The sequence below is a fragment of the Penicillium nucicola genome (assembly GCF_028828085.1).
Source record: "Penicillium nucicola strain IBT 29836 chromosome Unknown utg000001l, whole genome shotgun sequence".
Classification (NCBI taxonomy): domain Eukaryota; kingdom Fungi; phylum Ascomycota; class Eurotiomycetes; order Eurotiales; family Aspergillaceae; genus Penicillium; species Penicillium nucicola.
Window position 1 is genome coordinate 473,413 of NW_026643125.1, and position 26,631 is coordinate 500,043.

The following is a 26,631-nucleotide window of genomic DNA, read 5'->3' on the forward strand; positions in this document are numbered from 1 at the left end:
CAGTATTAGGACCAGAGTCCACAATGTGTAATCTAAGAGCAAGAAACGCTGGATGGTATGGTCGTTGAAAGGAAAAACCGTGGTCTGGAACTTGGGCCGCAATCAAGCGGGATGGGCTGGAATAAGAACCCCCGACCGTCCTCACCCGGGGAGTAGCTCACATCACAAATCGAGAAAGGGGATTTTTCAAAATGTGGGAAATTCAAATGATCAGTTAGGGCGCATACCACGTTGAATGGAAGAACTAGAGCGAAGCTGGAGGTTGATGTCATGGGAGAGGTCGAAGTGGTGGATCTGGAGGTGGAGTCACATGAAGGTCATGTGATGTTATCTAATCAACATTAGAAGTTAGGGCAAGGAGGTTTAATATCACTCAGTTCATTGTTCTAATCTTACATTCACCACGATGTTATTTGGTTTTTCGGTATTTTCTCTCTATGTTAGAGAGGTACTATTACCCCTATCCTCCCCCAGGCTTCTCTCACCAATGCACACATTGTCATGAGAAACGTCAATCCCTCGACATCTGCATGTGTAAGGAGCGCTGCTCATTCAGAAATTCATGCATTTCCTCCGTCCAGGAAAGATCATCATTTTCCTCAAGATCTCCACACTGCTCCATAGTGGACAAATCATTCAATTTGCGGCGCAAAAATTCATCCATAACCAGAATATTAACTGGGATCAAACCCCAGCGTTGAGCGGGACTCGCGGGAGAAGAACCGAGATTGAGGTCCGCGTATTTAGCAGGATAGTAGATGGGATACATCACAAAATAAATCTGACGACTCAAGAGGCTTCGAGCTTCCTGGGCTGTCCAGGGATCGGCAACGGGGATTGACTCTTCCCAACGGTACCAACCCAGGCGATGCGGAGAAAGTTCATCTTCCCGAGGGTTGCGGTCTGTCTCTTGTAATTGAAACAGAAATATTCGCATCTCAAGCCTGGTTGCTGGAGCATTGCCATTCAAAAACCAAAGGACCATGCTCATGTCATGCATTGTGAAACAGGCAGTCGTCAAAATGCTATCAAACGTAGTGTTGCAATGAAGGTCCTTGAGGACAATATCGATTTCAGGAATGCACTCCTTGTCCAAAGAAAGATCCTTGTCAGGCCACAGTTTGCGGTTTTGCAAGATCCAGAGCCGGTAATAGTTGTCAGGAAGCTTCATGAGGTCCCACAGCTTGAACAACATTCTCACTGTTCTCTCTGGCCATGTTCTTTTATGAACCATCGGAGTCAAGAAGTCGCAAAGACGACAGAAAATGCCATTCACAAAATTAAGTTTGATACCCAGATCGTCAAGCAACGCTCCCTGGAAAAGGGGCTCCATAGGAGCATGTTCAATGTTCCATGTCACCATGCGGTAGAGATTGGTGGAAAATCGGTTGAGCAGCGGCTCCTGTCGGTGCCACTTGATCTGAGAAGTGTTCTGTTGTTCAGCAGCCTTTGCATTCTCGGCATTAGGTAGTACATCATCTTTGCCAATTTTGTTGTCCAGGGCATCAAATGTGGAAAATCGTGCACATGATCCGTCACCACCTCCGAAAGGAGTCTCGCGATTTAGAGTATCAGGATCGATGGGATCTACTCGAGTAACCCGAAGAGGAATGTCTCCATCCGTAGCTGATCCTTCAACTGGTCTGCGCGATGGTCTGTGCCATCGATACATGGGGACAGGGCGTGGTCTCCTAGGTCGTGGGGGGTATGCATAGAGTGATCCCGAGAATATGGCTACGTTGGCTAAGCGACAACGGTTCATTTCAGGGCGTGGGTCTCTCGAAGGAGTTAGATGAAATCTCGGGGGCCGACTTGCTGCCAGTCGTGGTTCTAAGATCGTAAAAAAGGGGACCGAGGACACCACTGGAACAAGTGCAGGGGCGTGCAGTCCTTCTGGGCGTGGTAAATCTCTGGCATTAGACGAGACCGGAGTGGTGCGCAATGTCATACGTGGTCCTACTACACCAGGAACTGAGGGGACAGGCAGTTCTGGCGAAGGTGCTTGTGATCGTACTGAACGTAAGTTCCTCGCGGCTGATAAGCCAGATAGAATCGACTGGGCTGCCAGAGTCGGATTCGAAGTTAATGGGGCACTAGGGTTGGGTGAGCGAACGTCCCCTTCCGTCGCACCAAGACGCGGGTGAGTAGTGGGAGTCGAGAGCGCAGCCAGAGGCACTGGAGTTTCTTGTAGGTTCATGTCATCAGTTACAGCAGAATCGGCCAAGTCCACTGTCGCCAACTGCTGAGACATCTCCAGAAGTGGAATCAGATTTGGAGATCTCTCAAGAGCCGAATCGATCACGTCAAGTAAAATTGACGTTGTGGGATTGGTCGAAACGTCATCGGCCATCACAGTCAGAGAAGCAGGACTTCGTGCAGCAGAAGAATGAAAATCAGCTGGTTGGTTCAACTCGGTGGAGAGTGGTGTCAACCAAGGAACACGAGGCATGGGCTGCATGACACCGCGAAATCTCGCAGGTGGAACGGCTCGAATATAAGCGCCATCGGGGGTGATAATAATCCATGGTGGTGTTCGGAACGTGCTGTCTGGAGTAGGATTGGTCATTGGCTGGAGTTGGTCAATCGGAATGCCGACAAGCAGCTGCTGTCGGATGAGCCATGCTTCAAACATGCGCTCTGTAGAATATGGCACAGCATCTTCAGGCCATGAAACTTGCGTTGATGCTAAATCTGGCCGACCGAATTGTGCCGCAAACAAGGCTCCACGTGGAAGCGACGTTTGGTTCGCGTTGAAAGTAGCAGCAGGTAGGGTATATGTGGGCACAAGAGACTCGGGAAGGGGAACAGATGCAGAATCAGGAGACTCGGGAAGTGGAACAGAGAGCGGATTGGTGGACATGGGGACACGAATCAACCTAGGGCCAGTTGGTGTCACAGGGCGAGGAACTGCACAGTATGTCGGATCGTCAAGCATTATCGGGACTTCAAAGGATTCAGGCTCCACAGATTGAGCTGTAGCAGCCGTGTCAGACTTGAAGCCGAGACTCGCATGGGATGGGATGGCTGCCATCTCTGCACGAGCGCTAATTTCGCCTGGCTCGAGTAGCCTACGGGCTTGAAGAGAAGGTATTGTATCCTGGATTTCCAGTGAAGATTCAGGTGAAAGGTCGGGTGATTCTTGTCCAGAACTAGGCGCATCGAGTCTGTCAGAACGAGTCAAGGAGGGTTGAAAGATCGAGTGCTCTGGATGGCGACTCATTATGATCAATTTCTTGTTTGTTGCTGTCTTTTTCTGAGGGAGGAGGCTTTGGCAAATATGGCAGGCAGGTCGACCTATCAGACTAACGTATGAGTATTCGATCAAAAAAGCAAATGATAGTCTGATCAACAATGGCTAACAGAGATGCTCCTTGTTTAATGCAGGACAAAGCAGCAGCAAGAACATAGTAAACAAAGAACTTTGTGTCACTCATTCTTGCGCCAGACTGCGGTCTCGTGGCTGGAAAATATCGCGTGTGCATATTGAGCAGGGATATAAGATCGGACCTGAGGAATAGACATACGCAATCTCAGACTGGCTAGCCCTGTGGAAAAGTGGCGAGGATACCGCAGATAGGGCCAGCAGCACCTGCAAGTTGACAAAGCGCTGTGAGGTGCAGAATTGGGAGAACGAAATGCGCTTGTAGAGGAAGAGATGATGTAGATTGTTGTGAAGCAGGATGAAAGATCGGGGCAAGGTGAAGAGAGGCGTAACGAGTGAAATTCAAGACGGGTAAACATTTCATATCTCTACCTGGTTATCCGAAATGGAAGGGACGTATAAGGCTTGTCGAGAAGCCCGTATTGACTCGTCGCCCCTTATTGGCACCTGGCCGGGCTGTTTTGTCGTATTTGAAATCATAATAGGGCGAATAACAATAGCCCTAGCATGCAAGCACCACTCAGCCATTCTAAGGCAGTCAATAAATCATTCAGGAAGCTGTTGCCTTCCATCTTGGTTCCTAGCTTGTTACGTAGAGATAGTTCTGGAGATGCACAATACCTCCTCCGCTAGAGTAACTAACGAGACAAGACGCAATGGAAAGAACAATGTACATTCACTCTGATACGTAGCACATATACAAAGGTAACGAAGGGAAAGATGATTCCTAGGTAGGAATAGTCATACAAAATTGAGGAATCAAGTGTTGAAACAGCCTTGCCAGCATCATGGAGATCAATGTCGAAACTCACGGGCTGTGTAGCAAAGGCCTCTTGAGGGTTGGTTAGTAAATTTTCTTTTTCTCTCTCTTTTGTTGATCAAGAAGATTGTTCCATCATGTCTTGAAATCGCCGAGCAGATTGCAAGAACGGGATTTCACAGAACAAGGGAACATGACATAACAGGGCCGATGGTGCCGAAGTATATGCAAACATTAGACAAGACAAAAACACCAGTTCACGCTTTACATGGAAAGGAAAAAAACAAGAGCACCCAAACCTGTTGAAAGGTAATCACCAAAACTCCGGAATCCGTAAATCAACATCCCGTGTTTTAGGTACGGGGTTGAGGACATAGTTCGTTATCTGCGGTTGAGCAGCGTCAAGAACTCCTCTCGGGTCTTAGCGCTGGACCGCATGCACCCAAGCATACAGCTGGTGGTCGTGGTACTGCTGACCTTCTGCACACCACGCATGACCATGCAAAGGTGAGAAGATTCCATAACGACACCAACTCCACGAGGCTTGAGGACTTCCGAGATGGCAAGGGCGACTTGCTTGGTCAAACGCTCTTGAACCTGAAGTCTGCGAGAGAACATCTCCGCCAGGCGAGCAAGCTTCGACAGACCAAGGACACGACGGTCAGGGATGTATCCAATGTGCATCTAGAAAATGTCAGAAACGACCACTCAATACATCTTATAAGAGTTGTTACCTTTCCAGTGAAGGGGACCATGTGGTGCTCGCAAAGCGAGAAAACATCGATGTCCTTGACAATGACCAACTCGTCGTGATCTTCGTGGAAGACAGCGCCGTTGACTAGATCCCGAACGTTCTCCTCGTAACCCTTGGTGAAGTAGAGCATAGCCTTGGCATATCTCTCTGGTGTCTCACGAAGGCCTTCTCTCTCGGGGTCCTCCCCAATGCATTCAAGAATGGTCCGGATAGCTCCGGACAACTTCGCAATTCTTTGGTCGGTCTCCTCCGGGGTCGACTCCAGCCGCTGTCTAGTTCCGGGACCTAATTGCAACGATTAGGGACATTTTCTCGGGTATGATGTTCAGTCATGTAGCTGGCATCACTTACAAGGCCAGCTAAGGCCATCGAAATCGATGGGTGGGTTCATTGTATAGGGACTGGCAGGGCGGCTGGCAGTGGCTGGAGGGGTCAATGGGCCACCTTCATCCCGGGGGTCACGGGGAGGGTCATTCAGGGTAGGTCTATGTCCGACTGGTTAGTAAGGGACAACAAATAGCCCTGGAGACCATGGATGGCGATTAGATCATATCATCAGTTACGTACCGGACTGGCACCACACTGCGAATTGGCACTGATCCAGTGGAAGTGGACTCAGTGGGGACGGCTCCAGCAACAGCTCCAGTCTGAGCCTCAAATTGGAGGGGAACTCGGGGTTCAAAAGAGGATCGGATGGAAGAATTGAGGCTCTCACGTTCACGCTCATCCCGGTGACCGGTGGAATGCTGCAGAGGAGAGCTTCCGTTCAACATGTGGGATGGAATAGCTGACGGCTTCGAGGGTGGGGGGGGAACCAGAACCCATGATGTGTAGGTTAATATGGTTTGACAAGATGTAAAATATAAATCCTCTATCACTTCTTCGATGATAAAACAGAGAATTAGAAAATAAGATCTAGAAGAAAATTTGGCTTAGTTATTGCCTCACGGGACGCTAACCTTTCTTTTTTACCCCCCGCTCTGCCCCCCCAATTTGTTCACCGCCCGGGTGCTATCGTTATCTGCCATGCAGATCACGTCCCACTTGCATAACGTGATCGCTTGATGGAAGTTATATAAGCCTGGTTGTCTTTCACTCTTTATAGCACCGATGTGTAAGTCTACTATTGATCTACTATACTAATAGGTAACTCCACTTTGTTCATGTATAACGTTATACTTTCAATCACATGTGGTGAGTCATTCGGACAAGATGTCGGGGCAGTCTACTTACAGTAGTCCTATCGGCGTCCAATAAGACTCCTTAATCACTTTTGACCTATCCACTGTTTAATTATTCTATTTGTTGTGAGATTACATACTCCGTATGGTTAACTTATTTGAGCTCGATAATCATCCTTGAATCGGTTATATATCGAGTCAAGACGCTTGCTCGATTATCATGTGACCACATATGCCCATCTATATATTTAATATGATACAGTCGGCTATCATCTCTTTCATCAACCGGAATCATGCAGGATCATAATCAAACTATATCACTTCGTTAGAAACGTAAACAGCTTAGGAATATCTCACCAACAATAATTTTAATATACAGGAGAGACTATGATATCAAAAGAATGATCCATACTGATAAGTCTACTGTCGTCTAGCATGATTGTATATGGAATGATTGGTATTTTGAATAGTTGCTCATTATTGTCCTTTTGACTCGTCTGCACCGAAGAAACACCAGCATGGCAAATGTTGAAATCGGCATCTGCTTGTTAATTGATATTTCATGCCTCCAGCTCCTCAGTGGGGACATCATCCAGATCCTTACCCACAATGGCATCAGCCACCTTCCACACCTGCAGCAAGTTGTCCTCAGCAGCAGAACAAAGAACCCAGGGGTCACTAAGGTTCCAGCTGAAGTCTGAGATGCGGTTGGTGTGTCCACCGTGCATGAATAGCCTAAGATGGAGTAAGCAATGGGTTCAAACTGTTCAGCTAAATAAAGGTACAGTGTAACATACAGCTCTGGCGGCCCATCCTGGGCATCCTCTGGGGTTTGCTCCTCGCCTGCTCGGCTGAGGTCCCAGAACATGATCTTGCGGTCGTAACTGGAACTAGCCAGAACAGACTCCTCGAATGGATGCCACGAGATTGATTGAACCGAATCGGTGTGACCCTCTAGCGAGTGTAGCTTCGACTTGAGGTTGCGGAGATCCCAGATTCCGATGGTCTTGTCAGCAGAGCCGGTGGCCAAAATGGTCTCGGCAGCAGGGTTGAACGAGATGGAGTTGATAGCATCGCGATGCTGGCCCACGGCTGAAGCAGCCGCACGGGTAGAGTCATCCTGACGGGTATCAAGGATCTGAAGCGTGATGTCATCGGAGACGGTTCCGATGAGAGAAGAATGAAGAGGGTGGTGCTGAACGTCGTTGACGATAGATGAGTGGTGAGTGAAGGTACGGGTTGGTCGAACTGCCTTGTTACCCTTGGTGTAAGTGGTAATATCCCTGCGGTCCAGCTCGGTCAGTTCGCTGCTCCAAATATCGTTCCTTGACACAGTCAATGCTTACCAAAGTCGGACAGTTTTATCCTCGCTACCTGTCGCAAGATGACCAGCTACATGGGGGTTCCAGCTTAGCCCAAAGCCTTCGGCTTCGTGGCCTAGGAGCTCCATCTGAGGGTTCACAGTGCCGGTTGGCAAGCTCGGGTGCTTCGATCGATCCCAGATCATCACTCGTCCATCTGTGCACATCGTCGCAATGATATTGGGATTTTGAGGTTGGTATCGGGCCTTGTTGACCTCGCCCTTGTGGTCGATCTTTTGAACGATGTTGAACTTGATTTCCATCTGAGGCTTCTTGGAACTTCCACCATAGCCGCCAATCTCTCCCTTTTCCTCATCGTAGTCGTCGGGATTTGGGGCATTGGGGTTAGGGAGTTGAACATGTGCGATTTGAAGGTAATTCTGGGCTTCGCCAGTGGTATGTGTGCCAATAAGAAGACGATGGGTCGAGTAGGGCTTGTCTGGGACCCTAGAGGCACTTTGTTAGATTGACAACGACAATAGGCAAAGCTTATAACATACTCTTGCTTATCTGGCAGCCACTGCGTTGTAAGTGTTGGCCATTCTAGTGCCGTGCTCAAGATCATATCATAGAGGAATGGCGCATTCTTCTTCCATGTCTTGTACTCTGCGCGCATTGAAAAAATTAGCGCTGGCCGCCATTGAGTAGATCGCAGTGACGCCCAGAGTAGTTACCTTCATTGATGATCTTCTCGTCGGTGTGCTCCATGTCATGATCCTGGTCTTTCTCATGCTCGTCACCAGCACCTGAGCTTTAATCAGACTTGAAATTCACATAGCCTGCAAGGGTATTGAAGCTCACCATTCTCCTCTTCATAGGGATCCATAACTGTCAAATGTGTAGAGCGAAAACGAGAAAAAAAGAGAATATGGAGTAGAGAGTTGCGATATGCGAAGGAGAACAAGCCCAACGCGCAACCGCGTAAAAGGTCTTGGCACCAAGGCTAGTCCTATTTGGGAGGCGGTCAAGCCAAGAAACAGCATCGTGGGATCAGCTTGCCAGCTTTTGGTGCCGCATCATACATTTCGAACAGCGTCAATTCTGTCCCGTTTCGCGTTACTTTCCCTTTCCTCCTTCTTACCTCCGTGCTATTTCTGCCAGCTGCAAATCCTTTTTTTTTCTCTCAGGACTGCAGTCTCGGCGCACTTCCAGCCCCAGATTTACTGAGTCACTGGATGATCTCACCTTTTGTCGCATATCTGCTTCAATACTTCTCGAGTACCCCTTTACGACCTCGACTCTTACGAACCCTCGACTTCGGTCGTTTCCTCTGACGAAATATCATTTGAATTGACTCAACCTTCATCATGGGTGTTCCGAAATTCTTCCGCTGGTTGAGCGAGCGGTATCCCTCCATCTCGATGCTGATCGCAGAAAGCCGGATACCCGAATTTGACAGCTTATACCTCGATATGAACGGCATTATCCATAACTGTACGCATAGTGACAGCGATTCCCCAACCTTCCGAATGACAGAGGACCAGATGTTCATTGCCATCTTCAACTACATTGAGCATTTGTTTGGCAAGATTAAGCCCAAGAAACTTTTCTACATGGCCGTCGATGGTGTTGCCCCGCGTGCGAAGATGAACCAGCAACGTGCTCGTCGATTCCGAACTGCATTAGATGCGGAGAATGCGAAGGAGAAGGCTATTCAGCAGGGGCTGGAAATGCCCAAGGAAGATGCCTTCGACAGCAACTGCATCACACCCGGTACGGAGTTCATGCAGAAGTTGACACAGCAACTTAAGTACTTCATCAACAAAAAGATCTCGGAGGACACTGATTGGCAAGGTGTGGAGATTGTCCTCTCCGGCCATGAGGTCCCTGGAGAAGGTGAACACAAGATCATGGAATACATTCGTTGCTCGAAAGCGCAACCCAACTATGAGTCCAACGTTCGCCACTGTCTTTACGGTCTCGATGCAGACCTGATCATGCTGGGACTTCTCAGTCATGATCCTCATTTCTGTCTTCTTCGCGAAGAAGTGACCTTTGGTCGCCAAGTCTCGAAAAAGCGAAAAGAACTTGAACATCAAAACTTTTATTTGCTACATCTCAGCGTGGTTCGAGAGTACCTGGAATTGGAATTCCAGGAGCTAGAGCAGGAAGGTGTTTTGGATTTCCCTTTCGATATGGAGCGTGTCATTGATGATTTCATCCTCATGGCGTTCTTTGTTGGAAACGATTTCCTACCCAATTTGCCGAACTTACACATTAATGAAGGCGCTCTTGCTCTCATGTTTAAGCTCTACAAGGAGGTACTGCCCAAGATGGGCGGCTACATCAACGAGCAAGGTGTCATCAACGTCAAACGCCTAGGTATGCTTGTGCAGGCATTGAGTGGCGTTGAACATCGGTTTTTCGAGGCCGAAAACTCCGATGCTCAATGGATCAAATCCAAGAAAAACAATGGATCTATCGAGACGCAACAGAAGCCGAAGGAGCTCACGCTCACTCCGGTCCAGAAGGACATTCTTAAGACGGTCAAGAAGTACGTTTTGAACAGGTCTGAAAAGGCCTCCGAACCTCTGGATCTTCCTCCCACACTTCCCGCTCGTGACCGCACCTTCGTTGAACAGCTTGCGGATGAGCTTCGTTTGTCTTGGTCTACTATCGATAATGAGAATGGCGATCGATTCATGAGACTTCAGCTACCTCAGTCCCAAAGCGATGGAGATGACGATGATGATGAGGACGAAGAAGCATCCATGGCTGTCCAGCGAATTATTCGGAAATACGAAAAGGCTAAGGTTCAAGACAAGACTCCCGAGGAGGCCCAGGAGGCGGCGGAGAAGCAATATGACGCCAAGTTCCAAGAGTGGAAGGATAACTATTACCGCTCCAAGTTCGGTTGGGGCCTTGACAACAAGGAGGAGATGAGGAAGCTTGCACAGAACTATGTGCAAGGATTGCAGTGGGTCTTGTTCTACTATTACCGTGGAATCGCATCATGGCCTTGGTTCTTCCAATATCACTATGCTCCTATGATCTCCGGTTTGTTGCACTGACCTCTCAGCTTGAATTTGTTGCTAACAGTCGAATAGATGTGCAATTTGGCCTGGATGCAGACATGGAGTTCCAGCTGGGACAGCCTTTCCGGCCGTTTGACCAGCTTATGGGTGTCTTGCCAGACCGCAGTAAGAAGATCGTTCCCACTGCCTATTGGGACTTGATGACCTCGCCCGAATCTCCCATTTATGATTTCTACCCCCGTGATTTCGATCTCGACATGAACGGCAAAAAGATGGAGTGGGAGGCAGTGGTCAAAATTCCATTCATCGACGAAAAGCGGCTTTTGTCAGCGCTCAAAACAAAGGAGAACCTGCTTTCTGCGGATGAGAAGGGAAGAAACGACTTTGGCGCCAGCCTGAAGTTCACCTACTCCCCGGATGTGAACTTCGTCTACCCTTCTTCAATGCCTGGTGTGTTCCCTGATCTTCCAAATTGCCGCTGCATTGAGAACATCTTCGACCTTCCTGTCATGGATGGCTTGGAGCCCTATGCCGGCTTGATGGACGGTGTGCACCTCGGCGAAGCCGCCCTGGCTGGCTTCCCTACCATCAAAACGCTACCGCACCATGGGCAGTTGGGCTTCCACGGAGTCTGCGTATTCCAACAAGACAGTCGGAATGAAAGCCAGGTTGTCACTCTTCTTGACCCAGGAAGTCGGTCAAGCGTCGAACTGGCGAAAACGAAACTAGGAAAACGTGTTCACGTGGGATACCCATTCTTGCAAGAAGCTCTTGTGGTTCGTGTTTCGGACGAGCTGTTCGATTATGTTCTTCCTCCCGGCGAACAACACCCCGCTCAGATTCCTCACACCCCTCAGCAGATTGAGCAGTGGAAGAAGAAGGCGATCAAGATTGAGAATACTTATAGCAAACGCCTGGCAATCATTATTGGAGAGGTCGAGTCCCTGGTCCACATTCAACTTCTCAAGGGTATGTCCAAGACAGACGCAGGCGCCACCATCAAGGAATTTGCCGATATTCCCGGCCAGGAAACCGACTATGCTTTGCAAGTTGTTGTGGACGATGTGATTAACCCCGATGCGCGTTTCATTGAGCGTGAGGCGATTCCCATTGAAGAGGAATTCCCCGAGGGTTCCCGTGCATTCTTCCTGGGTGACTTCAACTACGGAAGACCTGTCCATATTGGTGGACACGAGGATGGAAAGGTCAACGGCTTGATCGCGGCTGTAAAGGGACGGGAACCCGAGTTTGGACGTGAGCGTGTCAAACAGGCTGAGCAACTTTGCCCTTACATGCCTTCGTACGCCATTGCCCGCAGCCTTCGTCTCAACCCCTTGGTTCTGGCCAAGATTACCTCTTCTTTCACCGTTGACGTTGAAGGCACACGTGCAAACCTCGGTCTTAACTTGAAATTCCAGGCCAAGCAACAGAAGGTCCTTGGATACTCCCGTCGTGGAGAGACTGGCTGGGAGTTCAGCCAAAAGGCAATCGACCTCATCCAGCAGTACATGATCAACTTCCCAGATTTTATTGCTGGTATCCAGCGTAACCCCCAGGGTGATCGTTATTCGCCAACTGATTTCTATCCAGAGGAGACTGCTCTTCTGAAGATCAAGGAAATCAAGGATTGGCTGAAGTCTGTTGAAGCCAAGAACTTTGAGAGGGTTCCTCTTGACGCTGAGCAGCTTGACTCGGACATTGTGGAATTGATCGAAAAGGATGCCGATGACCTCGGCCTGGCTCACCCCCAGATGCAGCCCAAGAAGGTCCGCGGTGTCCCTCGCAGTGCTCTTCTTCGTCCTGCCGATGTTGAGCACCGTCTTGGAAACCAGAATTTCAAGCTTGGCGACCGTATCGTCTATGCGCAGGATTCTGGTAAGGTGCCAATCGCTACTCGCGGCACTGTTGTCGGTCTCACCAGAACCCCACGCACCCTTCTGTTGGATGTTTTGTTTGATGTCTCGTTTATGAGCGGTACCACTCTAGGTGGCCGATGCTCGCCGTTCCGCGGCCAGACCATCTTGGCCTCGTCCGCTCTCAATATCTCCTACCGCCAGCTGATCGCCAGCTCCCGTGCTGCAAGCAGCCAGCAACCCCAACAGACTGCAACCCCTCTTACTGTTGCCGGCTACGGTGCGCCCTTGGCTGCCGGTGGTCAAGGACAGTTGCAGAATGCAGCGACCCCTCCTCCCCTGAGGGGCTCTTTCCGTGGTGCTGTCTCCGGACAGGGCAATGGAGGCGGCCGTGGCGGCCGTGGTGGACTGAACAATGGCCAGCAATTCAACCTTCCTTTCCGCCCTCAAGCCAACGGGGGTCCTCCCCGCGGTCCCCGTGGCCGTGGTGGCTTTGGCGGCAAACGAGGCGGATACACCTCTGTGGACAACACCGACCCTAGCGAGGGCGTTGTCCAGAACAACCCCAACTTCCGCCCCCAGAACTACAGCCAGGTTCCCCCACCGCAAGGAATAGACCGTGGACGTGGTCGTGGCCGTGGCCGTGGCAATGGCAATGGCAACCGTGGTAGAGGCCGTGGTGGACGAGGTGCCCCTGCAGGTGCTCCTGCAGCTGCTGCCCAGTAAGGAATCGATGTTATATTATTTATTGAAAAAGAAATGTAAATTGACCAAAATTGGTATTATGTATCATATGAAATTATGCATATGAACGATCATTTCTGGCCATTTTCTCCTTTCTATTTCCAATTTATTGCTTCCTTGCCTTCCTGAACCTACCCCAACTTTTAACACAATCACATGTAGCGTATGATTTAACTACCCGCCATGAAGACACAAAACAAAAGATATAGAATGGATCCCTGCCGCTGTCATACAGCTAGAGCTCCTCCTAGACAATGCTCGTGGGCCAGATAGAGCAGTGATAGTAATCCAACGCATGAGCGAATCCTCCTAAGCCTAATAGTGTCGGAAGGGCTCCTGGGCATTAGCACGTCTGTCGAGGGCATACATTGGGTGCGAACTAGTCACTGGGGAAGTCTGATAAGAAGGCCAATTCGCCTGTGGAGGACTGTGTGATGTCGTACCGGCACCCAGTGGCTCATAGATATGAGGGATGTTGTTGGTGACGTCAATCTTCGGATGTCTAGCATGAGAATCGCGGCCAGAACAACAACAGACACTGCAAGTCCAGTACATCAGACCGATCATTGAGAAGAAGGTCGCCATCCAGGTCGCCGCTAGGATGTGCTTGCCTATGGAAAGATGAATCCCATAAGCAGCGAGAATGGGGCCAGCAGTAGATCGGATCAGGACGAAGATGGTGGTGGACGTTGCAGAGGCCGCCGCAGTGAACAAAAGAGCGACGACGGCAACGATAGTCGTGACACAGCTTCCCCAGCGGCTTAAGATTGCCAACGCACCGATTGCAATCTCGAGAATCGTTGTGACAAAGGCCAGAATGTAGGCGATGGACATCCATCGGAGGAGCGCTTTGTAGGTATTCGAAAACCGATGATACCCTTTGGGCAAGCCGTTCACCACCGAATCATTCTTGAGTCTCCAAACAGACAAAGGATCGAAATAGAAAACGCTCTTTGGCTGCGAACAATTCGTCAATTCGTAGTTTCCGCTCGAGATCTCTCCATCACAGTATCCCCAAAGTCCGATCTGGTAGAAGTCTTTCCCTGTGCTGTTGCTTTGAATTCTCGAGACGATCTCCGATATCCCTTCCGAGTCGATACTGGTGATATTGCGGTCATGGAGGATGTTCTCGATTTTGCTGATTGACTGTGTCCCGTTGCTGACATTCTGCAGGTTGACCTAGTCGTCGCATCAGTGTCAATGGCCATTTCGGTTGGACCGAGTGCAATATTTCAATTGCAAAATACTCACCCGGAGGAAGTATACTTCGCTCAATGCGCCGGAGGTGGGTTTAATGCAGCCCAGGCCCACGATGATGATGCATACCAAGCTTGCCAGGGTCAGCACATACGGGATGAAAATGCAAGCAATCCGCCCTTTGTGTGTCATATTGAACGGAATGATTTGAGAATCAATTCGAAAAGGTCCCTGGAAGGGATCTGGTTATAACATGGCTTTTCATCCTGGTTGAGATATTCTCCATCGTAATGCGAACTCGAACTTCTTCATTAGGAAACTTCAGCGGTTGTAGTGGAGAAGTCTCAAACAAGGGGATTATAAATGCTCTCACTTCGACCTGCTAAAGACCAGTTCCGGCGTCTGGGCCACTTTCTGCAACACTAGTCAGTCACTTACTCAGTTAGGGCTCGGGGATATCTCGGAAATACCATGAACCTCCATCGCCCCAATCAGGTCAAGCGGTTCTACCGCTCATGGTCCTTCCTGAGCCCTTTTCTTGGGGGATTCCCGTCGATACTTGGATGCATGTGCATCACTTGAAGATATGAAGTTCAGCACAAGCTCCTACGCGAGAAGCAGGTCTCGTCGATCTCACACTAAATCTCGCATCGGATGTGGAAATTGCAAAAGACGGCGAATCAAGGTGAGTGATCATGTACATGACCACAACTTCAACTGATTGGTCCTTGCAGTGCGATGAGGCTGCGCCAGAATGTATGAATTGCATCCGACATTCTATTGAATGCAATTATGGGCAAGCCTGGCAGCGTGACAGGCCCATAGTGGCAGACGAAAGGACCATGACACCGAGTACCAGTGAACAGCCGAGAAAGGAATACACGTTCATTTCTTCATCCGCCTCTGGCTTTGTCGTGCCAAAGAGATCCCGCCGTGAGACTGAAGACTCGGCGATGCGGCAATCTTCATCCACCGATTCGGAGAGCACTGTAGCCAAAAGCCCGTTTCAATTCACGGGGACTGATATGATTCTATTTCATCATTGCCTCTCAGCAACTGACCTCAAAGTCCACATCCCAGACCAGCTCATCCGGCTGGGCTTGTCCGTCCATTATGTGCTGCATTTGCTACTAGCAATCTCGGGCTTTCATATGAAGCGAACATCAACAAATGACCCGAGGCACCAGTATGGGCCGCCAGATATCGATTTTTATGTTGAGGTTGAACGTCATCTGAAAAGTGCAGCTGCTGAGGTTGCAACTGCAGACCCTCAGATACACCAAGAGAATAGCCACTCACTCTATATCGCGTCCCTATTCATCTTCATTTGTTCGCTTGCCCGAGGTCCTCAGCCTGGGGAGTATCTGGCTTTCCGTGATGACAGGGATATCCCAGGGTTTTGTCTTTTCACTGGTATGCGATCAATCCTGGAGGCCAGTACCCAACTTGGGGTTTCCGAGAGTATTTCAGAGGTGCATCCCAAGCAGAGGCAAGGGGTATCCCCAGAACGAGAACAAGAACGAGAAACAGAGCCAAGCCATGGCATCTCATCAAGCGAAGCTATCAACTACAAAGTTGACCAATCCTCATGTCCATTCTTGGAGCCACTCAACAAGTTGAAAGGTCTGGTACTGAATGCATTCTCCTCAAGTGACCCCAGCCATTCAACCTACTGTGCTATATTCGAGTTGCTCCTATCACGCTATAACCACATACTTGGTGGCTCTGTTCCTATTGCTAGCCCAGAACTGTGGCCGCAGATATTCAGTTGGTTATATTTACTACCGGATAGTTTCGCAAAGGACATGCAACAAAAGCACCCGGTTGCACTTTTGATATTTTCCTATTTTGCGGTACTGTTGAATGAGCTTGACTCGGTTTGGTTTATTCGAGGGTGGCCTCTGCATATTGTGGAGGGAGTTTCTCGTAATTTCAGGGCTGCGCTACCAGCCGTTTATTGTTTGGCCCATGAATCAGGTCAGGATGGCTTGATTCTCTTCGGTGGACCCATTTCCACTCAGGACATGTTCAACTTGTGTATAAACTTTTTCTTTGAATTCAAGTATTGCACAAGCCATCAGACTAGATTTGCTTTCCACTTCACTGTGTCACTGGAATGGTAGTTATGCAGCGCGCTTGACTGAAGTGAATTAGGCTACAGAGGAAAAAAGTATATGTTGAAGGTTGCTGCTTTATCTAGAGAAAATTCTATGAGACCGATGTCTCAAATCTCCGAAGTTCCTCCAGGATGCTAGACATGTACATGGAAGGCGCAACAAAAATCTGTATGATTGCCGGATCAGCAAGTGGAGCGAATATAGACAATGTTTCCCAGAAGCTAGAAATATCCACTATTAGGCCTTTGTCTTGTTCCATTGGCTGTCAAATTAGAGCTGCCAAGTTAGAACACGAATGCGAACTTCCCAATTAGGGTTTCCCCTTTACTCTTTGAATAAGCTCACTGCAAGGCCAATGAGCTCTTCGTGTATGACATGAGCTTGCTACAAACTCTTGAAATCTTGGATTTATATGAAGTGCCAGATCGCTCACTCTACAAGTCAACAGCCAGTGCCATATTTCTCTCATTGCGTTGTAATGATCACATTGTATCGATCCCTGACGATCTCTTCATGATTAAAGCCAAGTTAATCTCAATGACACATGGAAAAAACCCCCAAACTCTCGATTCCACCTTCTAAATGTCGATGGCCCTCTTTCGAAACAGCACCTGCGAATTGATACTCGGCAAGATATGCTCTCCAACATGAATGTTCGCGGGTCTCCCATTTCCAGCCACCTTGAAGTCAAAGTCGAGAATAATACGACTCAGAATGGCCTTCAGTGTATTCGCCGCGAAGAATCGTCCGGGACAAGCCTGGACCCCAAATCCGAAATGCATGTTCGTCGGACTGATTGTAACGAAACTGGCAGGGGTAGCCAACATATTCTCGGTAGCTTTCTTCTCTTTTTCGTCGCCGTTCGAAACAGTATGGGACGCAGCCAACTCAGGAGACAATGCGTAACGGTCCTGTGACTCTCGACACCATCGGAATCCGTCAAAGGCTTCTGGGTGGTCTGGAAGAAAATTGATATCCTTGCTGATTGGACCAGCAGCAAAACAAACATGTGTCCCAACGGGTAGCACAAGACCGTCGTGGAGGAGAATCTCTTCTCGAACGATGCGATGGACGGACACTAGAGTGAGTGATTAGGGCTTGCACAACATTCTCATAACTCCCCGTGCAACTAAAGTCAGCATAACTCACATTCACCAGGCGGATTGAGCCGCTGCGACTCTCGCATAAAGCTGTCTAACCGATGCTGCTCCGACAGCGCAGTCTTGGTCCCCTTGTACCAACCATCCGGCAGAGTCCTCTTGATTTCCTCGCGCAACGGCTCCAAGTACTCCGGCATAGCAATTAAATCGTGAAGAATATGATGCAAAGCCATAGAGCTGGTATGGACAACAGCCAGCGTGACGAGGAGGAGCATATGATGTGCCAAGATCTCTGGATCAAGTGTTTCGCCTTTTTCATCACCTAGATCTATCATCCACTGCAAAAAGTCATCTGGGCTTGTATAAGCCGGATCCGTCGCTGCTTGTTTGCGTTCGTGAATCATAGGCACAAACAGATCCTTTGCGAAGCGTAGTTGCTGTTTCATTTGACGAACTGGTGGTAGGAAGATCGCTACCAGGGGTCGGAGCCAAGCTGGGAAGGGGCGCAGGAGGATCACGGCTAACCCGACGTTTCTTGGATAGCTGCTTGCGAGATTGAGCCATTCTTCGTTGCGGCGGAGGACTTCGCCCGCCATTACGCGTGAGGTGGCTAGGGCAATCAGGCGGGTGAAGAGTTCGTTTGGATCGATTTTGAACCATGTGTCTGGGAAGGTGCTTGTTAGTAATGCAATTCTCTTTTCCAATCGTGTGTGGCATTGGTATATCTTGTACCTTCGCAGTCGGGGAGGACTGCATTGAAAGCGTCGCGTAGTTCGTCGATAACATGAGGCACGATGCGGGCTGGGGATGTTTAGCTTTCTTGGACTGGAGTGTTCAATAAGGGAGGTTTCTTACCTAGAGCTGGAGTCAACTTCTTCCGAACGGTTGTTGCTGGTATGTAACTATCGATGATGATGTTGGTGTATTGGCCCAGCGCATTCTATATCAGTTAGTCCGAGTCCGCAGTGTAACGTGTCACTGCCTAAGGACTTACTTCGTATTGTGCATGTAGAGAACTGAGTTTCAACGGACCCAATTTCCTCAACTCTTCTTGATATTTGATAGGCAGGACAATGACTTCTCCGTCGGCTGTGAGCATGCGAAATGGGGTCTCCTTGAACTGGATGGGTGTCAGTCGGGCTCAGTTCAATCCTGCTTGGGAGCACGTACCTTGTCATAGCCCATTTTGATCATCGAAGCGGCCTTTGGATAGTACATGACTCTGTTGATCAAGTCAGGGAGGTAACGATTGTACCTCACCGTTGGGATATGCTTCAGAGTGGAGGGCTGACCCCGTCGCCAGATGAATAACACGGCCACGAGGACCCCGACAAGAGGCCATGAAGCTGACCCGGCCATCTGCAAGCTCATCGGGGAGGGAAGCCGGGCTTGCAATAGAGGAGAAACGGGATTCTGATAAAGGTAGACCCGGCTGTCTCAAGAAGGAAGATTTAAAGAAGTGGGCATGGTGATAGGAAGGACAGAGAGAAGGGTGGCACAGAACACATTCGGATAGTAATGGGGGAAGGCTTTTTATTGGGAGGCGTTTGCTATAGGCGAAATAACAAAGAGACGCCCGTTTGAGGTCTCAGGGCGGTTCTTTTAAGATATTAATCACACACTAAACCAGGGAGTCCCTGTCTATTTCCCCTTTTGAGTCTTTGCTGCTATATACAAAACGCCTGGCTCAGATGCAAGTAGACATACACTAGAATTCCCATAGAAATCATTCAAGACCTTCCCACTCTCCATCGTCAGCGTCAACCATCTGATCATCAGCACCGTCGGTTTCGGTGGTATCCATGGCCAAAAGAGCACTGCTGGTCTTCTTAGATTCAAGAACAGGCTTGGAAAGCAGGTAGTTGAGATCATAGAGGTTCTTTTCAGTCAGACGCTTCAGGTTCTCGCGAATATCATCGACAGCACGCTGGACGGCGCGAAGCTCGGGTGCAAATACACCTGTGTTGTCCTTGAAGTAGCGACCATGGCTGCTGAACATGGACTCAATCCACATCAGGTTGAATTCCAAGTGGGGGGTCTCTTCGGCGGCATGTGCAACAAATCGGAGAAGACGAGGGAGGTAAACGGAGGGCACGGATCGAACCACATGGGGAATATCTGACGGAGGAATTGACTCGTAGACGGCGCGAAGAAGCTTTTGCTCGTTCAATCGGAAAGCCATGATAAGAGCCTTGAGGAAAGTGTTGTCCTCGTCGACGGTATCGGAAGCGGCCGCTTGCTTGGCAGCATCTAGCGTGGCAAGAATGCTGGAAGGTGTGATAGTAATATCCAAATCAAACGGATCAAAGATGAAGTCTGTGTCCAGGCTGTAGACGAGCAGACCTTCGGTGGAAGCGGCACAGAACGACCGTCCAGTCGGCGCAAAGTCAACAGATGTGACCCGCACTTCGGGGCGAGTGGTTCGTGAGCCAGCATCTCCGCGCTTTGCACCGGGAAGGGTGCGATCCACGCGCTCTTCGTGGTCGGAGGCTTCACCGGTCTCATCAATGAGAGCACGGGGACCAGCCTCAGTCAGGTCACGACTGTTGAGGAATTCTTGGGTTCCATCAAGAGAGGTATTGACGGAGACCGTGAACTTCTTGATCAGTGATCCTGTGCCGACATCATACAAGCAGATGTACTTGCTGTTTCCACCGGCCAGAATGCAGCTACCATCGGCACTGTATGTGATTCTGTTGAATGATTTTGTGCCTGCAGCATTAGCAGCAGTGCGGCGATCCGCAATTTTTCTACCTCCAGAGACGTCACGGCGGCCGTCAACTCCACCTTGCTGGATAGCATCTTCGACAGACCAGAAGGAGAGCTGGCCATCCAGAGTAGACGCAGCGACTTGCTTTCCATCTGGGCGGAAAGCCACACTGAGAATGTCAGACATGAGCTTGAGAGGCTCACTGGTCTGGGAGCGTCCAAAGATGCTCCAGATACGGACTGTGTGATCCCAACTTCCACTGACAAGGTGGTTGCCATCGGAAGCGAAAGCAAGACTGGAAACAGGACCCTCGTGGCCAGAGAGCTGGTCAAGCAATTGACCAGTCTGCACAGACCATACATGGATATCGAACGAGTCTGGGGAACCAGCACAGACAACTTCGCCACTAGGGTCAACAGCGAGCGAGCCAAATGAAAGTCGGGATGGAGCAGTGAATGTTCGGAAATTACGGTAACGAATAAGATCCCACGCACGAATGGAACCGTCCAATGATGCCGTAAACAGAACACTTCCCTTTTTGGCAAACTGGCACGCTGTCACTCCACTAGTGTGTTCGGTGAATGTGACAATGCAGAAGCCTGACTTGACATCCCACACCTTAATTTTACCGTCATCTGCAGTCGTAACAATCTTTGTGCCGTCTGGAGAGTATGTAAGGGCATTCATAGAGTCGAGATGCCCTTGTTGTTTGAGAATGTAGGATTCGGACTGCCATTCCCACACCAGTAGTTGACCGTGCTTGGAAGATCCAAATGCGAGCCACTCGCCTGACTTGTTGATAGTCACAACATCAATGTTGCTTTGGGAAACACTAAAAGTTCATCAGCAACTATGAATCGCAAAGCGGTTTCCATGTTGACGTACCTTAGGAGGTGAATCATGTTGAACTCGGGCAGATCATAAAGACCGAATAAGCCACTGGAGAAGCCCACAACCAGGAGGTTGGACGGTGCGTGGAATGCCGCACAGTTGACCTTGGCATCGTTCTGCATGAAGAAATCCTTCTTGACAATTCTCCACCGGGCTTCGGAAATGTCCTCCATTGTCTCCTCGTCCTTTTTTGAGACATATTCCCAACGGAATAGCGCACCATCTTGGCTGACAGTGTAGATCTATAATCCAGTTAGTGTTGATTTCAGTTTACTGCTCAGTGAAACGTACAGATTCCTGGGACGCATTGAAATAGGCAGCCACAACACCCTGCCTGTGTCCTGCCAGGGTAGTTGGCTCGAATCCTTCCTCGGGGTCCATACTCCATACTCGTGCTGTCAAGTCCTTGGCAGCAGTGAGCAAGAAGCGCGAATCGCTGGACCACTCTACGCTCTGAATGTCGTCGAAGTGGGCGGCGAGGTCTCGGTGGAGAACGAAAGGAGCAAATTCAATCTCGCCATTGTTCTCGGTACCCGGAGTAGAAGGGGTCTGCCAGATCTGCAGGCGTCTTCCCACACCAACGGCGAAGTGTCGTCCAGAGGGAGAGAATTTGAGCGCAGAAACTCGGCCTTTGAAAGAGAAATGGTGAATGGCGATGCGCCGTTGGAAGTTGGTCAGAATGGCGCGGCCATTTTCATCGACGGTCAAGAGAAGGTTACCTCGCGGCGAGAGATCGAGACGGTCGATGTTTGTACGGTGCGAAAAGGGCAAAGTGTATGAAGTGTTTCTATACGGCTAACGGTTAGCTGACTGGTTCTGAAGCTTGTTGAATGGATTCGAAAGACACATACTGCACAAGGTCAAAGACAGAGACTCTGTTACCTACTGGCGACAGCAAGCATGTTCCATCGGGAGTAAAGAGAAGATTTCCCTTGCGATAGACCGTTCCCAAGAGATTGGAGAACTAGAGTATTGTCAGTAACAAGATCATGATCGCGGAGTCTTTCTCAGCATTTTCATATAGAATCAAGAGCATACACACCTTAAAATCGGTCTTCATTTTGACTGTTGCGGCGATCCCAAAGATCAAAAAATTAGAGATATTCTAGGTGATAAGGCCGGATCATCCAAGCCCCGGCGCCGAACCCAACACAGTCTAGCGTGTCACGCTAGGCCCAGATAGGCAAGGCGAGGTATACTCCAGAAAACGAAAGGAGATTCAGGGGGAAGCAGCGACGGGCAGTTCGAGCAATCCGATTTCAACTTGACTCCTCCTTTTTTCCCCCCAGGAGCCATATTCTTCCCTCTCTCACCCCGGGGTTCTCTCTGTTCTCTTCTTCTTTTCCACATTCTGAATTGTTTTTAATTCCCTACACAATGTCCACAACAGAGACCGCTACGCCTATTGGCATTGCCAACGTGAGTGCCCGCAACCCCCTATTTGCCGAATGATAGCTAACATGTCATTCTTGATGTAGCTCCCTAACCAGCGGTATGGAATTGAACGATAAATTGGCGATTGTGGGAGAGGGGACACGGTTCTAATCAAGCGGTATAGACACAAGATTGTCGCGAAGCGGGGTGCGGCTTTTACTATTATGGTGTGTTTGACACAGGATGACGCCGTCACTATGGTGTCGCGTGCCCGAGGCTAATATTTACTCGTCAGGTTGCTGGAGAGTCGGGACTGGGAAAGACAACCTTCATTAACACCCTTTTCTCTACCACCATCAAGAACTATGCCGATCACAAGCGCCGCCACCAGAAGCAGGTTGACCGCACCGTGGAGATTGAGATTACCAAGGCAGAGCTCGAGGAGAAGTTCTTCAAGGGTAGGAGATGCATTCAGGTCGAGTCCGCGTGCTGTTGGCTGATAGGCGATTTCTAGTCCGCCTCACCGTTATTGATACCCCCGGCTTCGGAGACTACGTGAACAACCGCGATTCGTGGCAGCCCATTATCGAGTTCCTGGATGACCAGCACGAGTCGTACATGCTCCAGGAGCAGCAGCCCCGCCGATCCGACAAGATTGACATGCGTGTGCACGCTTGTTTGTACTTCATCCGCCCCACTGGTCACACTCTGAAGCCTCTCGACATTGAGGTCATGAAGCGCCTCAGTTCCCGCGTCAACCTGATCCCCGTTGTTGCCAAGGCCGATACCTTGAGCCACGGTGATCTGGCTCGTTACAAGGAGAGAGTGAGTTGGACCGCACAAGGATGGAATTGGGGACTTGGTTAACAATTGTCAGATTCGCGCTGTCATTGAGGCCCAGGGCATCAAGATCTACTCTCCCCCGTCGAAGAGGACGACGAGCACGCCGCCTCCCACGCCCGCAGCCTCATGGCTGCCATGCCTTTCGCCGTTATCGGTTCCGAGAAGGACGTCAAGGCCAACGATGGCCGCGTTGTCAAGGGTCGACAATACGCCTGGGGTGTTGCTGAGGTTGAGAACGAGGACCACTGTGACTTCAAGAAGCTTCGCTCAATTCTGATCCGCACCCACATGCTCGACCTTATTCACACCACCGAAGAATCGCACTACGAGGCCTACCGCGCCCAGCAGATGGAGACCCGCAAGTTCGGCGAGGCACGACCACGCAAGCTCGACAACCCCAAGTTCAAGGAGGAAGAGGAGACCCTGCGCAAGCGCTTCACCGAGCAGGTCAAGGTCGAGGAGCAGCGTTTCCGCCAGTGGGAGCAGAAGCTCATTTCCGAGCGCGATCGTCTCAACAAGGACCTCGAGGCCACCCATGCTGCGTATGTTTTGATTAGCTCTCACGCGTCGACAAGTACTGACCGATCACAGGATCAAATCCCTCGAACAGGAGATCGAGGGTCTGCAGGGATCCAGCACCCGCAGCCACGGACGTCGTTAGGATGCATTTGTACCGGGCATCCCGGAAAAAGGGGAGTAGCAGAACCATGTTTTTTCTTCTCTTCAAGGACTTGTCTTGCTTGGGACCTTCTCGGGTTTCGTTTTCTTTGTTATATCCATTTACCGCTGGTAGCTAGCGATGGTGTGTCTACAACCGTGATAATATCTTCTGTATTCTGTAGCGTGGAAATACAGATTAATTTTTGTGAGCTGTTCAGAGTGCACCCGTAGTGTTCCCGAGCTATAACTTAATGACATAGGGCTGTAGGTGAAGCTCCGAGCTCCATCCATTTCAACTTCTCCAATTCACTCCAACTCAACTCGCCATGAGAACAGTCTTCCCAACCAGGCCTGTTCACACCTTGAAAACACATAATGGTACTCATCCCTAGCGCCTAAGCCCAATCCAACCCAAAATTGAACACTAACCCCCTCATTCCAGGCCCGGTAAACGCAGTAACCTTCTCCAGCTACCCAGGCACCTACATCCTAACAGGATCCTCCGACCGAACCGTCCACTTAACGCGTGCAATCCCAAGCACCAAAACAAACGAGCCAATCGAAACAACCTCCCCAATCCAAAAATACGAAGCACACGGCTACTCAGTCTTAGACATCGCCGTCGCAGCCGATAATGCCCGCTTCGCCAGCGTAGGCGGTGACCGCCAGGTCTTTCTCTGGGATGTTGAACAGGGAATCACCACAAGACGATGGTCAGGTCATAACAGTCGCATTGAAGCCGTGCAGTTTGCGGGGGAGGGAGATGGGGTTGTAGTGACTGGTACGGATCCAAGATACCCCTCTACACACCCAGACCTGCAACCCAGACCACCCACTAACAACTCCGATGTAACAGGCAGCGCAGATACAACCATCAACCTCTGGGATACACGCGCCAACAGCCACAAACCAATCCAGACTCTCGCGGAAGCAACAGACACGGTCTCTAGTCTGCATGTACATATGGGATCATATTCCATCGCGAGCGGCAGTTATGATGGCCACGCGCGGATTTATGATGTGCGCACTGGCAAGACGAGTGTGGATGTCCTTGCGCACCCTGTTACTAGTGTGCGCTGTTCCGCCGACGGGAATGCTTTGCTTGTTTCCACGCTTGACGGGTTTATCCGAATGATGGATCGCGTTGATGGGGGGTTATTGAAGGCATTTGGGGATGGGAATAAGGAGGAGAAGGAAGTTGGGAGGGGGTCTAAGTATCGGAATACAGAGCTGAGGGTGAGGTCTGTCTTTGCGCAGAGTGATGCTGTTGTGTTGAGTGGTGGTGAAACTGGGAGTGGAGATGGGGCAGCGGCATTTGCGTGGGATGTTATTAGTGGGGAGTGCATTGCTGCTGTTCCCATGGGGGAGAAGGTCAAGGCTGTCAGTTGTGTGGCGTGGAATGAGAAGGGTGGGGATTGGGCTGCTGGGTGTTCTGATGGTATGGTCCTCGCCTTCGCTTTTTTACCGGATTTAGTTTGCTTACTGACTTTCTATAGGTACTGTTCGAGTCTATGGCTGAATGGGCTCATGGTCAGTAGATCATGTTATTGGAAAGTCTAGCCTATCGTGAACAGGCTTTGGAAACATCCACTGTGGCATGATACCGCTCTGTCATCGTCATTCAACTTGAAATAATAGTTAACTTGGCAACTGGCTCCAGGCCCAAGTCGCTCCGTTGATCCTCCCAAGGCTGTTGGGATTTATGATCTACATGGATCAACACTACCTACTGTATGGCAGGTGTGGGCCTGAATATAGCTGAAAGGCACTACAGGACAAATAATCCCTGCCATTACAAGGACTGGATATGAAAACATCCCACAGTGAACTGTTATGAGATATGAAATCAACTGCATTATGATCGAGGCTTTTTGCTACCTTTAAACTCGTGATTTAATTGAGTGTTAAGTCAGCTCTGTAATCCTACACTAACAGTTAGTTATCACCCAGATAGCTTAAGTTAAAAGTTATCCTATCCCAGGCCGGATGGCTTTCCTCTTGCCCCCTTCATTCTCTCTCAATAAATAAAAAAAGAAAACGTACAGTATAACTAGCGGTGTGCTATTTACCATGGATGTATCACATGGGCTGTTGAGTGTACTGTAGGTCTCAGGGGCATACAGTAGATTTTTCAGTCAGTGGCATGCATTGAACAGTATGTCAGTGCCATCAGATCAAAGTATATATTACAATATAAACCCCTTTCCAACCCGCATAGAATACGCCTTTACGTAACTCCAACGTTGAGAAAGAAGTAATTCACCGAAATTAAGAGTAAAAGAAATATCTAGCGAGACTAAGCCTCGACGAGCCGCGGCTGTAGTACAGTCTTATACGGAGTAATGAAAACCCTAATAATGATCAGTCCCGGTCATAGGGGGATATTCCCCTGGAAGAAAAGTAGAAAGGGAGGAATGTACAGGGTCCACGCTCAACTTCCACCTTGCATCATTCGCCATGCCAAAGTTGCAGAATAGACATAGAGTAGGGCCAATATAGAAATCTTTCGCGATTGGTATCGTGGTTTCTCTATCAAGATCCTTCTTTTGATAACTTATAAGTTTTTTTTAACTTACCCAAGAAACGAGAAGTTCGACTATGTTCCATATCTGCGAATTGTGTCATGATGTCTTTGATCTCATCGGCAGTCATGAGTTGATGAATAAAAACCAGCAATGATCAAATCAACAGAAGAATAACATTGAGTCACTATGTTGGCCAGTGAGAGT

At 49.5% G+C, this 26,631-nt stretch overlaps 9 protein-coding genes across 9 annotated transcripts; 3 read left to right on the plus strand and 6 right to left on the minus strand.

Moving 5' to 3' along the window:
- Positions 1-511: 511 nt before the first annotated feature.
- N7511_000188 (uncharacterized protein) lies at positions 512-3,220 on the minus strand (the record flags this gene model as incomplete). The annotated part of the gene is made up of 1 exon (XM_057122613.1): positions 512-3,220. The coding sequence occupies one exon, from the start codon at positions 3,218-3,220 to the stop codon at positions 512-514; it is 2,709 nt and encodes a 902-aa protein (XP_056988346.1).
- Positions 3,221-4,523: 1,303 nt separating this feature from the next.
- Positions 4,524-5,669, minus strand: N7511_000189 (GTP cyclohydrolase I; the record flags this gene model as incomplete). The annotated part of the gene is made up of 4 exons (XM_057122614.1): positions 4,524-4,826; positions 4,877-5,181; positions 5,248-5,381; positions 5,464-5,669. The coding sequence occupies 4 exons, from the start codon at positions 5,667-5,669 to the stop codon at positions 4,524-4,526; spliced, it is 948 nt and encodes a 315-aa protein (XP_056988347.1).
- A 968-nt stretch (positions 5,670-6,637) lies between these two features.
- N7511_000190 (WD repeat RBAP46/RBAP48/MSI1 family protein) lies at positions 6,638-8,264 on the minus strand (the record flags this gene model as incomplete). The annotated part of the gene is made up of 6 exons (XM_057122615.1): positions 6,638-6,812; positions 6,875-7,360; positions 7,424-7,885; positions 7,939-8,044; positions 8,113-8,184; positions 8,240-8,264. The coding sequence occupies 6 exons, from the start codon at positions 8,262-8,264 to the stop codon at positions 6,638-6,640; spliced, it is 1,326 nt and encodes a 441-aa protein (XP_056988348.1).
- Positions 8,265-8,745: 481 nt separating this feature from the next.
- On the plus strand, positions 8,746-12,992 carry N7511_000191 (chromatin-binding exonuclease XRN1; the record flags this gene model as incomplete). Its single annotated transcript, XM_057122616.1, has 2 exons — positions 8,746-10,435; positions 10,486-12,992. The coding sequence occupies 2 exons, from the start codon at positions 8,746-8,748 to the stop codon at positions 12,990-12,992; spliced, it is 4,197 nt and encodes a 1,398-aa protein (XP_056988349.1).
- A 333-nt stretch (positions 12,993-13,325) lies between these two features.
- N7511_000192 (SUR7/PalI family protein) lies at positions 13,326-14,399 on the minus strand (the record flags this gene model as incomplete). Its single annotated transcript, XM_057122617.1, has 2 exons — positions 13,326-14,189; positions 14,262-14,399. The coding sequence occupies 2 exons, from the start codon at positions 14,397-14,399 to the stop codon at positions 13,326-13,328; spliced, it is 1,002 nt and encodes a 333-aa protein (XP_056988350.1).
- A 394-nt stretch (positions 14,400-14,793) lies between these two features.
- N7511_000193 (Zn(II)2Cys6 transcription factor domain-containing protein) lies at positions 14,794-16,330 on the plus strand (the record flags this gene model as incomplete). Its single annotated transcript, XM_057122618.1, has 2 exons — positions 14,794-14,892; positions 14,942-16,330. 2 exons carry the CDS (start codon positions 14,794-14,796, stop codon positions 16,328-16,330), a joined length of 1,488 nt encoding a protein of 495 aa, XP_056988351.1.
- A 572-nt stretch (positions 16,331-16,902) lies between these two features.
- Positions 16,903-18,795, minus strand: N7511_000194 (cytochrome P450; the record flags this gene model as incomplete). The annotated part of the gene is made up of 6 exons (XM_057122619.1): positions 16,903-17,402; positions 17,474-18,088; positions 18,157-18,225; positions 18,280-18,364; positions 18,419-18,544; positions 18,595-18,795. The coding sequence occupies 6 exons, from the start codon at positions 18,793-18,795 to the stop codon at positions 16,903-16,905; spliced, it is 1,596 nt and encodes a 531-aa protein (XP_056988352.1).
- Positions 18,796-19,150: 355 nt separating this feature from the next.
- N7511_000195 (snoRNA-binding rRNA-processing protein PWP2) lies at positions 19,151-22,085 on the minus strand (the record flags this gene model as incomplete). Its single annotated transcript, XM_057122620.1, has 5 exons — positions 19,151-20,966; positions 21,020-21,267; positions 21,317-21,812; positions 21,877-21,989; positions 22,068-22,085. The coding sequence occupies 5 exons, from the start codon at positions 22,083-22,085 to the stop codon at positions 19,151-19,153; spliced, it is 2,691 nt and encodes an 896-aa protein (XP_056988353.1).
- A 317-nt stretch (positions 22,086-22,402) lies between these two features.
- On the plus strand, positions 22,403-25,421 carry aspC (septin CDC12; the record flags this gene model as incomplete). The annotated part of the gene is made up of 9 exons (XM_057122621.1): positions 22,403-22,444; positions 22,504-22,517; positions 22,584-22,626; positions 22,695-22,857; positions 22,914-23,228; positions 23,301-23,784; positions 23,834-23,862; positions 24,345-25,340; positions 25,399-25,421. The coding sequence occupies 9 exons, from the start codon at positions 22,403-22,405 to the stop codon at positions 25,419-25,421; spliced, it is 2,109 nt and encodes a 702-aa protein (XP_056988354.1).
- Positions 25,422-26,631: the final 1,210 nt, after the last annotated feature.